The following is a 13897-nucleotide window of genomic DNA, read 5'->3' as shown; positions in this document are numbered from 1 at the left end:
GAAGACCTGCCTGGGAGGGTGGAGGTGAGCCAGCGGGAGCAAGGCTCAGGGACCACTGTGGTGGGGCCGGAGGTGGAATATAGGAGTCACTGTCAGGGACCCTGGAGAGGGGCAGGGACCACTTTAGGGGGTCCAGAAGGGGCATAGGGACCAATGTGAGGGATCGGGAGGGAGGGTACAGGGGCCACAGTTGGGGGCTGGGTGAGGGAGTGCAGGGGATAACTGTGGGGGACTGGGCAGGGTCAGATAAGGGGACCGTGGTCACCCACAATGACCCCCCTCATTCTGGTTGGGAGGAAGGGGTTGCAGGGAAGGTTTGGAGGTCTGGGTGTGGCGTCCAGGTCTCATCCAGGCAGAGGGGACTGTGGGCAGGCAGGAGGCACCGCTGGGCTGCTCCTGGGCACCGCGGCCACCAGGTCTTCCTCACAGCTGTCCACGCCGCTGCCCCCCATCTTCCCTGTGGCCCCACCGCCCCCTGAAGAGCCCAACGGACCCCTGCCCAGCCACAAGCAGCAGCCCGAGGCCCCGGAGCCTGCAGGTGACTGCTGATGCCCCTCTGGCTAAGGGTGGGGTGGGGGTACTGATGCATCCAGCCTGTTTCACTGCTCCTGGAGCAGGTGGCCTGGGAGAGCCTCTGCAGAGGGGATGGCCGGATGTGCGGGCCCAAGGGATGCAAGGACCCAGAGGGGGTGCAGGCCCTGAGCCCACCATGTCGGGGACATGTGAGGCCTCGGGGAGAGGGTCAGGGCTAAAGCTCACCTGACCCAGAGTGGGGTGCCTGAGGAAGGGGACCACTGCTGCTCTCCCTGCTGCCTCCCCCGCCCCGCCCCCCTCACACAGAGAGAAGACACTCGGTCCTTCAGGCCCTGCTGCACTGTCTGTTCGGTGGGTCCCAGCAGAAGAAGCTTGCCCAGGTGAACCGTGGGTGGGTGGAGTGAAGGGCCCTGAGGAGGGAGACCCCATGGCGGTCCCCCTCCCCCGCCCAGGTGTGTGTGGTGGGTCGCAGGTGGGTGAAGCGAGGGCCCACAGGAGGGAGACCCCTCCATAGTGCCCCGCAGGCTGTGCGCCATCCCAGCCGTGGACAGCCGGGCCTGCCTTTCCCCACAGGACTCTGCAGACCTGGTGGATCACATGACCCCTGAAGAGGTATGTGGGGAGTGGGGTTGGCGGGGCATTCTATGGAAGGGCTCTGAGTCTCCTCTGTGGCGTGGCTTCAAAGAGGGGGGGGCGGAGGGGGGGCAAGGGCAGCAGAGAAGGTGGGCCCGCCCGGGGCTGAGCCCTCAGTGATAATCAGACTCCAGAGGCAGAATTTGGGGCCCGGCTGAGTGGCTGTGTGGGGAAATGACTGGGGCCTGAGAGTGGCTGTTGGGCAAGGCCAAGCTCCCCCAAGTCACGTGCCCCAGGTGGTGATGTGGAGGCACCAGCATGGGCGGCACCGGGAGGCTTGGAGGGCAGACACAGGACACCCCAAGACCACACTTCTCTCCCCGCTCCCCCTTGGGGATGACCAGGCCTGCTCTCTACATGAGGGTCACTGCGCTGCCAACTGCAAAGTCTGCAGTTCAAACCCGCCAGCTGCTCCTTGGGAGAAAGATGAGGCTGTCTGCTCTCACCAAGAGTAACGGTCTCAGAAACCACGGGGGGTGGGGGGGGGCCCGCAGTTCTCCTCTGTGCTATAGGGTCACTGTGAGCTGGAATTGACTTGAGGGTCATGAGTTTGAGGTCCGGCAGGCCTCCCCCCACACCCTATGGCACAGAGGAGAGAAGAGCCTCCAGGGCCAGCTCCCTGGCAGCTCCCTCGATTTGGAGTAGAGCTGCCAGCCCCACCCCAGCGGGAGGGCCAGCCTTTAGAGGGCTGCCGCCTGTTCCTGCAACCAAGGTAGGGCGTGTGTTACAGCACCACCTACTGCCCATGCACGGAAGGTGCCACTGTTAGAGCGGAAGCCCAGGGTCCAGGTGTGTCTGCTACAGGCTGGCCACACTGCCCGCCTGCAGGCAAAGGAAGCATGGACAGAGAGGAGGGACTCTACGCTCTTCTCCCCATGGTCCCCAGACACACACACACACACACACCACACACTCACACTCACATATACACACACACACACACATACACTCACACACAAATACTCGTACACTCATTCTCACACACACACACTCTTGATAATTGATTCATGAGCCCTGGTATTTGTGACCAGAGGAGAGAAAAAACTCCTCGTATGCACAAACAGGCAGCCACCTGGCCAGGAAAGACAGCATCTCTTTTTGGACGCCGAAACCTGCCGTGTTGTGGTCAGGTGCCATCGACCCCACAAATAGAAGAGAACACTGCCCAGTCCTGCCCACCCCCCAGAGTTGCTGGGGCCCATTGTGGCAGCCACCAGCTGGCCCTCCACTTCACTGAGCATGTGGCACTGGCCCTCCACTTCACTGAGCATGCTGTTTCCCCAACAAGAATGTCAGAACACCCCACAGGGGGAGTGCCAGCTCTGTGATCTTTGTGGGGGTGCTGAGCAGTCAGCATGGGGGTGCCGGGGCACCGTGACCCGGGGTGAGTCCCTGGACTCCCAGGAGGATGCCAAGCCCACAGTGACACCCTCCTCCAAAGCCAATTGCCGGTCCTGGACCAGGGCCAACCCCACCGGCTGTGGCGTCTTCCTCTGCTGTGCCCTGGGTAAGCCTGGACTAGTGGCAGGGTTAGAGAGACCAGGCCTGGCCCGGAGGAGGCACCTGGGGTTGTTGTCACTCCTTCAGGGAAGGCAGAATGGGCCTGGAATCAGACAGGAGGACCGGGCTAGGGGCTGGGTGTGCACAACCTCTCCACACCACCCTTGCTGGTGACTGCTCCTGCCATTCAAGGAGGGGACTTGGGAGACACTGCTTCTGCCAGAGAGCCTCTGGGGAGGACAGATGGCCACTATGTGCTTTCACACCCACAGCAGTACTAGAGGCCCCGGGGTTGCCCTTGGAGCCCGACAGGCAAGGGCTGGGACAGGTGGAAGGAGAAGCAGAGGGCAGTGCTGCTCAGAATCGAGGCGGTGGATGTAATGGAAAGGACCGCGGACTGCCGAAGGACAGACAGATCTGTCTCGGAGGAAGTGCAGCCGGGGTGCTTCTCAGAGGCAGGGATGGGGAGCCTTCCTCTCACGTCCTTTGGACGTGTTGTCAGGAGAGACTGGCTCCTGGGAAAGGACCCATGCTTGGGCAGTGAAAGAGGAAGACCGGACACAGTGGCTGCAACCCTGGGCTCGGACATAAGACCCCCGGGGAGGACGGCGCAGGGCCGGGCAGTGTGCGCCGTGTCACCAGGGGTCAGGTCGGGAGGAGCCAGTGGCATCAGAGAACATGGATTGAGTCTGGGAACTCCAGGCCTCAGGTGGATTCAGGCAGGCACCTGGGTCTCTGTGAGCGTCTCTGGGGCCCAGGGGTCAGCTTGCTTGGAGCCTACCAACCTCTCCTTCAGTGGTGCCAACAGCACAGAGGGGGGTCAGCTCCACGTGGCCCTGCCAAGCGCCCCACCCAGCAAGCATTCGTCTACTCTGCACTCGCTCCCCCGGGGAGTTTGCACCTCACCGGCTGCCCCCATGCGGACGCCACCCTGAGAGCAAAGACTGCTGGTGATGTGCAGGGGAACCCAGAGGGAACACCAGGGCCAGGATGAGTGACCAGCCACGTCCAGGGAAACCTGGGCACGAGTGTGAGGATGAGCAGAGCCAGCAAGGGAGCCCAGTGATGTGTGAGAATGGAGCTGCAAGCAGCCAGCAGAGACGGAGTCAGCGAGGGCACCCGGGCCAGGGCCGACACCCAGGAGGGAGCAGGGGTCGAAGCTGGCACCTGGGCTGAGGTGTCCCAGGAGAGGGCTGAATTGGGGTTCACGCCTGGAACCAGATGCCCCTTGAAGGGAGACCGGGTGCTCTGCCTGTTCCCCCAGCACCCCTTGTGCTCTGACAATGAGGCCCGGCAGGCCCCTGGACAGCAGCTGTGTGTGGTGGAAACCAGGCAGCCTGGTGGGCACGGGGCAGCAGGGTCCAGGGTCAGGGAAGGGGAGGTGCTGGGCCTGACCCCCTTCTAGTGGGAGGCTTGGGGTGCTGCGGTGACTGCCCTGTGCCCTCAGGCGGCGGCCTGGGAGCAGGAACAACTGGCCCAGCCTGTATGCTTCGACAACTGCTGCATTGACCAGTCCCCGTTCCAGCTGGTGGAGCAGACAACCCTGCACAAGGCCAGTCCACCACCATTAGTCAGTGTGGGACACCCGTGTCGGGTGTCTCAGGGGGCAGGGGGCTGACCACTGGCCATCATGTGGCCCACTGTGTGCTGACCGCTGACAGCCACCTAGGGTGTCTCACAGGGCAGGGAGGTGCACTGACTACGACACAGGGGCACCATGGGCTGTGCCCTGATCACTGACCTCTGCATGGGAGGCACTGGCGGGCTGTATGCTGACCACTGACCACAACTTGAAGTGCCTCGAGGAACTGTGCTGACCAATGACTGCCATGTAGGGAGCTATGCACTGAACACTGACCACCCCATGAGGGAGCTGTTGCTGACTGCCAACTTCAGGACAGTGTGGGGGGGCTGCACACTGACCACCTACCACCATACCCGGGTGGGGGTTGGGCTGTGTGCTGACTGCTAACTGCCATGTAGGGAGCTATGAGCTGACCACCAACCACTCCATGGGGGGGGGGGGCTGTGTGCTGGCCACTGACCACTATGTAGGGGTTGTGTGTGGGGGTGAGGGGGGGGTCTCTGTGCTGACAGCTGACTGCCATGGGGGGGGGGCTGTAGGCTGCCAAGTGGGGGGTCTGTAAGTGCCCCTGACCACTGACCATCGCAGGGGGCACACTAGAGGGGCTGTACTGACTGTGGGGGTGGGGGTGGGGAGCTATGTCCTGATGTCCTGCCCCCAACAGACACACACACTCTTCTCACTGCTGGGCCTGCACCTGGCCTACGTGACCAGCATGGGCAAGCTGCGGGGTGTGCTGGCACTCGAGGAGGTGAGTCCACAGCCCCACCCGGGGGCACAGCCCAGACCCCAGGTCAGGGTGAGGGCTCAGTGGGCAGGTGACACCAGGTCAGGGTGGGGGCCCAGTGCGCAGGGGATTCCAGGTCAGGGCAGGGGTCCAGTGTGAGGGCCCCCCCCCCACCTCTCCATTCAGCCCCTGTCCTCAGGGTCCCCTGCATACCCACCCTATCTGTCCGCTCTCCCCTTCACAGCAGACCCTCTCTTCCTCCCCACCCCACCCCCAGCTCCAGAAGGCTATTGAGGGCCACACCAAATCGGGGGTACAGCTCCGGCCACCACTTGCCAGCTTCCGGAACACAACTTCTACCCGAAAGAGTGTCGGGGGACCGCCCCCTCTTGCCGAGGGCTGGAGTCTGCCTGAGGGACCTGGGGCCCCCGACCTCCCTGAGTCACCGGCACCCTCCCCAGAGCCCCCCACCGGCCCGGCCCCTCTGCGTGATGGTGAGCTGGACGATGTGGAGCTGGACGAGCTAGAGCAGGGCCCGGAGCCCGAGGATGGGCTGGCCGGCATCCTGCAGGGGCCCAGTCTGAGGTCCACGGACGCCGAGGAGGAGGAGGAGGAGCTCATGCTCTGAGCTGGCACCACTGCTGGGAAGGCGGCACCCCCAACCCAAGCCCCTCGGGGGCAGGCCTGGGCAAGGGGCTCCCCACATTCCCTAGGCCCTTCTCCTCTCAGACAGACAGACAGATGGGCCCCAGCCCCCAGCAATGGGCTTTCTGGGTGTTCTGTCACACCCACCTCTGCCCTGGCCCTGCCCCCTGTGGCACCTGCCTGGTGTGCCCCCTGCTCTCGTCCTTGGGAGGGAGAGGCCTTGTAGTCACCAGACAGGTGCCCCATGGATGGGGAGACCCAGAATGATCTTTGCCCAGCACCCCCATCCCAAGTGCCCAGCCCACTGCCATGTAGGCAAGGGCCATAATGGGGGGGTCCCCAGCCAGCTGCACCCCACCTTTGCCCTGCTTGGTTCAGTGCCACAGGCCACTGGGGCAGGCAGCTTGGGGAGAAAGAGCTGCTGTCCACCACCCAGCAGCACTGCACCCCTCAGATGGGATCCCCCTACCCCCTACACACACACCACCAGCGGGGTCCATGGATCACCCCAGGTCACCCACACTGACTCTCGGTGCCCCTTGGAGTTCCCATGCTGCCTTTCTTCCAAGGAACCCCGTGTGGCGTGGCACCTGCAGGCTTCCTGGGAGCATGGGGACTACAGGTGGCAACACCAGGTGCTCTGCTCTGCACCTCCCTCCCTCCCATCTCCCCTAGCCCAGGCGCCCAGGTCCCCAAATGAGGCACACACAGCCATGGGGTGCCACCACATTGTTTAGTGCCAAAAACACAGCCAACATCACAGTGCCCAGGCCAGTGAAGCTGTCTGGGCGGCCCCGCCGAGGACACGTGGCCCGGGGTGTTTGTATGTATTTGTACAGAATTATCTCTGTGAGATACGTGGCCAGTCACTCTCGGGTCTGGGGGGAGGGAAGGGGATGTCAGGCAAGAAGACATGCGGAGAAAGGCTAGAAGAGGGGGTGTCCCAGACCTGGAAGACGGCACGAGGGAGGTAGAGGCAGGGTGGGGTGGGGGCTGCACCCCAAGGTTTCCCGTAGCACGGGGATGGGGGATGGAAGGTTTGGACTCTCTTTTAATAAAGTGAATTGATTAAAAGTGCAACCCTCCCCCCAAAGAAAATGGTTCAGCAAGAGCAGTGTCATTCACAAGAATATACAAACAGCCCACCAGACACGTGCCGCATGGCCTCCCCTGGAAGGAAAGCAGCCCCCCACCCCGACAGCTGTTCTGCACATGCCCCAGCCCCAAAGTAGAAGCGAACCCCATGCACTCTGCCCCATCACCCAGAGCACCCTCCATCATGCCCCCCACCCCCAGCGGGGCCAGCTCCATTGGACACAGACCCCCTGGCAGTGAGGGAGGCAGGTAGCAGAGGAGCCAGGAGACCCTCTCAGCTCACGCTCACCCGTTGCCCCAGCCGCATCCCAGAAGCGTGTGTGTGTGTGTGTGTGTGTGTGTGTGTGTGTGTGTGTGTGTAAGGGGGTGGGCAGGTCACACAGCACTGAAGCTGAAGCGTCCCACTCCAGAAACAGCAGTGGGTCCTTGGAAAGGGGACACAGCTGAGGGACAGTCCTGGCTGGGGCAGGGAAGATGGAGTCCATTGCTGCCGAGCCTGGCTCCTGCTGCACAGGTGTGCGTGGAAGTGATGGGGTGTTGGAGTTCTGGGAGGCTGGGGGGTGGGGGGCTGCGAAGGCAGGAGGAGCCGAGGGCCATGCTGATCCTGGGAACCCCCACCAGCAGCACCGAGTCCACACTCCACCCCCTCAACCCTGAGTCCCCCGGAAGTTATAAAAATGTAGAAAAGGCCAAGAGAAAAGTGTAAACAGCCCCAGAGAGTCAGGGGTGGGGACACCGTCCTCACGCTCCCCAGGCCGGAGACGTCTCTCCATGTCATCGGCAAGGTGAGTGGTGTCCCTCACCCAGGCTAGGTTCCCAGAGCAGGTAGGGGAGCAGGTGGGGAGCAGGGGCAGGCAGTCTGTTGCTTTCCAACTCTGGCCGGGACCCCACATGGCTGTCCTGTTCCTGCCGAGCCCGGGCTCCCACGGTCTTCCCTAGAGGCCGGCTGAGCCAGCCCCAGCCAGAGACAAGGCCCCATCAGAAATAAGCGAGAGCAGGCGGAAGAGGTGTTGGCAGCTGGGCGGAGTCCTGGAAGACTCAAGGGCCTGAGGTCAGGCCAAGCCCACGCAGCCACTGATGGCCTCAGCCCACAGGCCGAGGTCCCAGGCCCAGCCAAACAGAGGCCACTCATGCCTGGCTCTCGGCACCTGGTGGACCCCGCTGCGGACCACGCATTGCAGGGGAGGCGGTGGAGGGTCATGCCTGGGAAGCAGGTCCCAGAGGGCTAATTGTTGGCCTCGCCCTCCTCCTCATCGAAAGACTGCACTCCGGAGGACGTGACGTCCGACACCTTCCGGCTAAGGGCAGTGGGGACCTCAGGGTCCTCCCTCGGGGACAGCGACTCCAGGTCCCGGCACCCCGCATCCTCCTCTTCCTCTGGAGCCAACAGCCTCTTCTCCCCTTCTTCCTCCTGCTCCTCCTCCTGTGGCTCCTCCTCCTCTTCCTCAGCAGAGACCCGGGCGAGTTCCACGACCCCCCCTCCGGGAGCCCAGTCTGTGTCCACCCCCAGGAACGGGGGTGGCTCCTGGGCGGGGCAGCCCAAAGTGGGCTGCGGGGGCCCCATCTCATGCAGGCTGGGCTGTGAGTCATTGAAGGCAGGGCCGAGGTAGGAGCCCGTGGCCGGAGAGGCGATGAGGGACTGGTCACTGGCTTCCCAGGCATCCGAGGAGCCCAGGCAGTACATGCCCTGGGACACATAGGAGTGGGGCCAGCCATCCAGGGGCGCCTGGGTGAGAGCATCTGCCGAGAGAGGGGCCGGGTGGAGGACGTCACATGCTGAACAGCCCCCCGCCCCCCCCCTCCAACCGCAGGGCTTGGCAAGGGGCTTCGTGTAGGCAGGGGGACTGCCCTGTGGGGCCGTGGCTCAGAGGGGGCCCTCACCCTGGCTCTCCATCAGCTCGTGGTAGTTGTCACTGTAGTTGCAGCCCAGCGGCTCCTGGGTGGAGTTGACACTCATATCCTCACCATCCATGGACGACCAGGCCATGAGGGTGGCCTCAGAGATGGCGAACTGCTCCATGACCCCTGGGAGGGTGGACACACAGGGAGTGGCGTCCAGCCCCAGGCATGGGGTACCCTTGCGCAGGCTCCCTCGTGCTTGCCTGGAGCCTTGGTGGCCCAGCAGGCAAGCACTGGGCTGCTAACATCACGCCGGCGGTTCAAACCCAGGGAGAAAGATGGGGCTGTCTGCCACTGGCCCCCTGACCTGACTCAGAAGCCCTAGGGAGCCTTGCTACTCTGTCCTAGAGCCGGAATCACTTGGCCGGCAGTGGGTCTGAAAAGAAGCAGGGAAATGTGACCACAGACAGACAGAGAGACAAATGCATGCGATCATTATTCCAACAGCACGTGTCTCGTCTGGAATCTGAAAGTATGACAGAGATGGGTTCCAGTGATATACCCAAAACACCCATGATAAAAAGTAAATTAAGCATAATAACCAATACATTCGTATATTAAACAAACAAACATGGAGGAGAAATGGAGCTGAAACTAAGCAGTACAAATTGAATCTAAAAAGTGATGGATGAGCAAAATAAATGATTAGGCCATCTTTTCCAATCAGAAGAAATGCTGCCTACGGAAGAACCGCCACCACGAAAACGCCGTGACCAAAGAAGAAAGCCAGCCGGTGAAGTTAACTTAGCAGGAGGTTTTGCCTAACCCAACAATTAGAAGCCTCAGGAACAAATCATTCCCGCCACAGCTCCCAGCCTCTGCGGCTCCTACTACATCTTTGGGTGGACCAGACAGCCAGTCGTGGGTGGCAGGTTTGTGGGGAAAGCTGGGGGTCTCTCACTGAGATTTCCTAAGAAACAGAGGTGAGGGCTCCCCCTCAGAAGTCTGTCTTGGGGTTCTCGTCGGAACTCCAGGTAGCTCTGGGGAGGCAAGGGCTGTGGGATCCAGGTGAGGGTTTTCAAGATCAAGGAGCGTCGGGGGCAGTGGTCCACAGCTAGGCACAGTTGAAGGTTCAAGGAAGGAGGGGAAGCGGGAAGGGACAGTGAGGATGGATAGGCCTGGGGCACCCCTACTCTAGCTAGGAGTCTGGGTAGCACAGTAGTTAAAGCACTTGGCTGCTAGCCTAAAGATCAGAGATTCAAACCCACAGGAACAAGATGTGGCCGCCTGCTTCCATAATGATGTGCAGCTTTGGGCACCGGAGGGGCAGTTCCACTCTGTCCTGCAGGCCACTGTGAGTCAGAGCTGACTCAAACCAAATCCAGTGCCATGCTCTGGACTCTGATTCACAGCGTCCCTGGAGGACAGAGTGGAACTGAACCTGGATTTCCCAGGCTGTCCATATTGTCAGGAGCAGAAAGCCTCAACTTTCCCTCACAGGGTCCCTGGTGGGTTTGAACTGCTGGCCTGGCAGCGAACAGCCCAATAAGTAACCCCACAGCACCACCTTATTGACTCCACAGCAGCAGGAGATTTCAGACGGGGTCGGCCATACGTTGAAACTGGCATTACGAGCTGCCTGACCCTGGCTGAGGCCGCTCCACTGCCCACACCCGCATGGCAATGTCTCCCCCTTCTCTCTTGTCCTTCCTCGGTGCCACTAGAGACTTGGTCACCCTTGTAAGGATGCTGTGTGCCTGTCGTCCATTGCACCATGTCCACTCCTGGGCCCTAAGCCTAGCCTGGAGACCCACCAGCATCTTGGTCCCTGGTCTTCTCGTGCGGGCTGCAAGCCTTCAGCGCAGCAAGTGGGGCGGGAAGGCACGGTAGTGATGGGCAGAGAGCAGAAGGCATCTCTGTGGCCGCCTTTCCTGACTCTTGTCCCAAGAGGAAAGAGGAGAGGCAGAGTCTTCGGGGACCCAGGTCCTTGCCCATGTACCACAGGTCAGCTGAACGATCTCACCAGTAGGTGGGGGTCTCTGGGACAGGTGGGCTTCTTACCTCACTCCAGGGACCATTCTGGGAAATGCTCATGATTTGAGGGCACTGGTCAGAATAACCAGTCAAATGTTGACCCTGGGAAATGCACCCCACGATGGAGGTCAGGCTGGAAGGTCAGTACCTGCCAGGAATCTCGCCTCCTTCTCGCCGTCACTGAGGTCGGAGTAGGCATCGGTATCCCGGCGCACGGCCTCGTGGCTGTGTTGGGGCTGGATAGCCGGGGCCTTCCCCCAGCCCTGCCACTCAATCATGTGGGCCACTCGGCCCTGGCCCATGGCCGTGGGCTTCGTCACATGGTCCTTCATGCTTCGAGAGATCCCTACGGGGCCACATCATAAGAACAGTCCACTGTGCCCAGGCCAGACCCATGGTTCCCACCCTCCGCAGGGACAGCCTGGGCACGGGGAATGGACCCCGGCGGCCTACAGGGGCAGAGCAGAACTCACCTGAGAAGGATGACTTGGCCAGGGCCCCTATGCCATACGCATTTGAGTTCCGTTTGAGCTTCGGAAGGATGGACGTGGTGTCTTCCATAGAAAGCTGGAGGAGGAAGGGAAGAGGGCAGGGGGAGAAGAGGCACAGGACTTTATATGGGGGAGGGTTCCGGCCGTCCAGCCCAAGGACTGAGCCAGGGCAGGTGAGGAGAGGCCCCTTGCCTAGCCGACCTGACCACAGGGGCGAGACTGTGTTCTAGCGAGGTGACGGACGGACGGATGGATGGGTGGGGTGGAAGGGGCTGAGGGGTGGGGCTGCACTCACATTGATGGCGTCCCAGGAGAACTCAGTCCGTGTTTGCTGTGAGGATGGAGGAGGACAAGGGCATGGGTGTCCCGGGCACTTCCAGCTGCCCGTGGGACCCCACCTCCCTTGAAGGCTGTCCTCAAGGGGTGAAGGGGGCTTGGGAGCTTTCCAGAGAGCAGCAGGGGAGGGATTTTGATGGGGGCTGTCTGAGGGAAGGGAGACAGTGTTCTGTGAAAGGAGGAGTCTCTGGCAGCACTTGGGGTGCTGCTTTGGAGATGGGGGAGTTCTCTGGGAGGTGCAGTGCCATGTACCTGGCTGCCAACTGAAAGATTGTTGGTTCAAGCCCACCCAGGGGCTCTGCAGAAGCGAGTCTCGGTGAACAACTCTCATAAAGGTGGAAGCTCTGCGGGGCACATGTTCACTCCGCCACCCAGGGTCACTCTGGGGGGCACATCCACTCTGCCACCTGTGTTCACCCTGGGGCCATGTCACTCGGACACCTGGGTCAGCCTAGGGGCACATCCACTCTGCCACCTGGGGTCACTTCGATGGCACCGAATACCCACCCTAGCTGGAGGGCTCAGCCGCTGGAGGCGGAGACTGCGGACTGGGGGTGGGTGGGGGCGGCTCACCTCGGTGGACGGTCTGTGCAGGCTGCTCCCCTGCAGCGAGCTGGTGCTGTCCATGGGGATCTGGTCCACATCCTTCAGACCTTTCCAGTCCACCGCAATCACCTCGCTCCCTGCAGGAGGGAGAGTCGGCCACCTGCAGGCCTGCAGAGCCCCCAGGCCCACCCCCAGCACAGGTGCCAGCTCCCAACACAACCCCTCCTGCTCCTGAGCACCCCTGTTTCCTTTCCCCTCCCATCACAGTCTGGGTGGGAGAGCTAACAATGCAAAGTCAAGACATTGTTTTCAGGGGAATCAGCAGGGCCACCCGGAGAAGTGTCATATGGCCCTTTGTCTGTTGTTGAAAACGGGCAGTGGTCGGTGTCCACGGGGAACAATTCCCTGGTCTGTCCTGAGGACGGAGCAGGGCTGTTCCTTCCGGTATATTTCCACAGGAGGGCAGACCCTCATCCCCACCCTCATGCCCTGGGGTAGTTGCTCCTTGTGGGGGCGTGCCTCGTTCCTGGGGACCCTCCCTACGCCTTGGTGAATTTATGGCTCTGCCAGGGGCTGTGTGTGTGTGTGTGTTGTGTAGGCAGAGGCAGGGGAGGGGGCAAGGAGTGGGGGCCAGCAGGAGCTGGGGTGGAGACTGGCCCTGGGTTGAAGAGGTGGCCATGGGGTAGGGACTGTCCAGAAATAGGAGCCGTAAGAGAACCTCAGAGGGCTCAGGAGGCAGCAGAAAGAGAGGGGCCGCTGGGGGCTGCTGGTGAGCCAGTCAGCTGACTCCTGGCAGGAGGGGTGCTTCCTGTCTGGAGGGGACCCCTGGGGTGGCTGGGGCCATCTGTCCTTGGCAATGAAGTTCTAAGTTTCTGAATCAAGGGTTGAGGGGAGGTTCCCTCTGGGAAAGGGGTACACTGACTGGGGCTCTTGGGCAAGTGCAGGCCCTGGGCTTACAACCACATAGCTGGTATAAAGGAAGAGGGTCCAGGAGGGAAGGATCCCCCCCACCTAACGTGGGGCTCTCGTCCTGGGGCTGCAGGAGGGTGAGGAGAGGGGTCTGGCCAGGGCCTGGGGCTGAGGGAGGACAGACAGCACCTGAGGTGGTGGTAAGGGTGCCACATAACACTGCACCCCCAGGAAGAGCTGGGGCCGGGTAGGAGAGGAGGGGAGGGGGCGGCTGGAGTAGCTAGAGGGAGGGAGCGCTGAGTCAGAGCTGGGGGCAGGGAGGGAGGGCTGCGAGAAGGGGTGACTGCAGGCGGCAGGGTATCCATGGAAATAAACTGACTTCCAGGGAGCGCGTTTGTTTGTAATAATACGAATGATTCCCTCAGCCCGAGGTCGCCCTCAGCCTGTAGGCGGGAGAAACTGGGCGTCGGGGGGAGGGGTGGGGAGGGGGCTCGGAGAGGCAGGTTCTCCAGTACCGCGCTGAGCTGCTGCGAGGGTGGCGGTGGCGTGGGTGCAGGGGGCGGGGGTCAGGGGCAGGCAAGAGCGCGGAGCAGGTGTCTGCACCCCTCCCAAGCAAGGTAAACACCCAGGGCCGCGGACCCGGACAGGTGCCTTCAGCTCGGTCCATCGCAGGCCCCTCCTGACCCCCGCGCGACACCTCCCCTGACCGCCCCAGCCCGGGCGCAGGCCGCCCCTGTCTCCGGTCTGGGGGAAGGCGGGCTCGGGATCTGGCAGGAGGGGAGCAGGTCCGCTGGAGGTCGGAGTGGATGACGGAGTGGGAGTGGGTGGTGACACCGGGCCAGGGTCTCGACTGCTCAAGTGACCAGGGACGCTGACGGGCCGGGCCGGGGCGGCGGCCCGGCTGCGGGGAAGAGGGCAAAGGGCGCTGGCGGGGATGCGGACAGGGATGCTGCGAGGCGGGGGAGGATGCAGGCGAGGGGCCGGCCTGCGGGACCCGGCTGCCAAGCGAGCGCGCGAGCGCGC

General features: G+C 62.3%; 2 protein-coding genes across 2 annotated transcripts in view; one reads left to right on the top strand and one right to left on the bottom strand.

The window, feature by feature from the left end:
- CLCN1 (chloride voltage-gated channel 1) overlaps nucleotides 1-5607 on the top strand; it is a 22389-nt gene extending 16782 nt beyond the window's left edge. Inside the window, exons 18-23 of the mRNA XM_004713994.1 lie at nucleotides 430-538; nucleotides 841-914; nucleotides 1108-1146; nucleotides 4115-4219; nucleotides 4917-5003; nucleotides 5257-5607. Coding sequence (XP_004714051.1) covers nucleotides 430-538; nucleotides 841-914; nucleotides 1108-1146; nucleotides 4115-4219; nucleotides 4917-5003; nucleotides 5257-5607 — 765 coding nt within the window. The remainder of the gene's footprint in view (nucleotides 1-429; nucleotides 539-840; nucleotides 915-1107; nucleotides 1147-4114; nucleotides 4220-4916; nucleotides 5004-5256) is intronic.
- Nucleotides 5608-6343: 736 nt separating this feature from the next.
- FAM131B (family with sequence similarity 131 member B) lies at nucleotides 6344-12097 on the bottom strand. The gene is made up of 6 exons (XM_004713952.4): nucleotides 11993-12097; nucleotides 11379-11414; nucleotides 11066-11159; nucleotides 10741-10938; nucleotides 8601-8744; nucleotides 6344-8459 (listed from the first exon to the last, which is right to left on the bottom strand). The coding sequence occupies exons 1-6, from the start codon at nucleotides 12044-12046 to the stop codon at nucleotides 7945-7947; spliced, it is 1041 nt and encodes a 346-aa protein (XP_004714009.1). The 5' UTR covers nucleotides 12047-12097; the 3' UTR covers nucleotides 6344-7944.
- Nucleotides 12098-13897: the final 1800 nt, after the last annotated feature.

The sequence above is a fragment of the Echinops telfairi genome, unplaced genomic scaffold (genome assembly GCF_000313985.2).
Source record: "Echinops telfairi isolate 266 unplaced genomic scaffold, ASM31398v2 ScPeMD7_23;HRSCAF=83, whole genome shotgun sequence".
Taxonomy (NCBI): domain Eukaryota; kingdom Metazoa; phylum Chordata; class Mammalia; order Afrosoricida; family Tenrecidae; genus Echinops; species Echinops telfairi.
The sequence above is the reverse complement of the archived record's forward strand: the minus strand, read 5'-3'. Positions and strand labels throughout refer to the sequence as shown.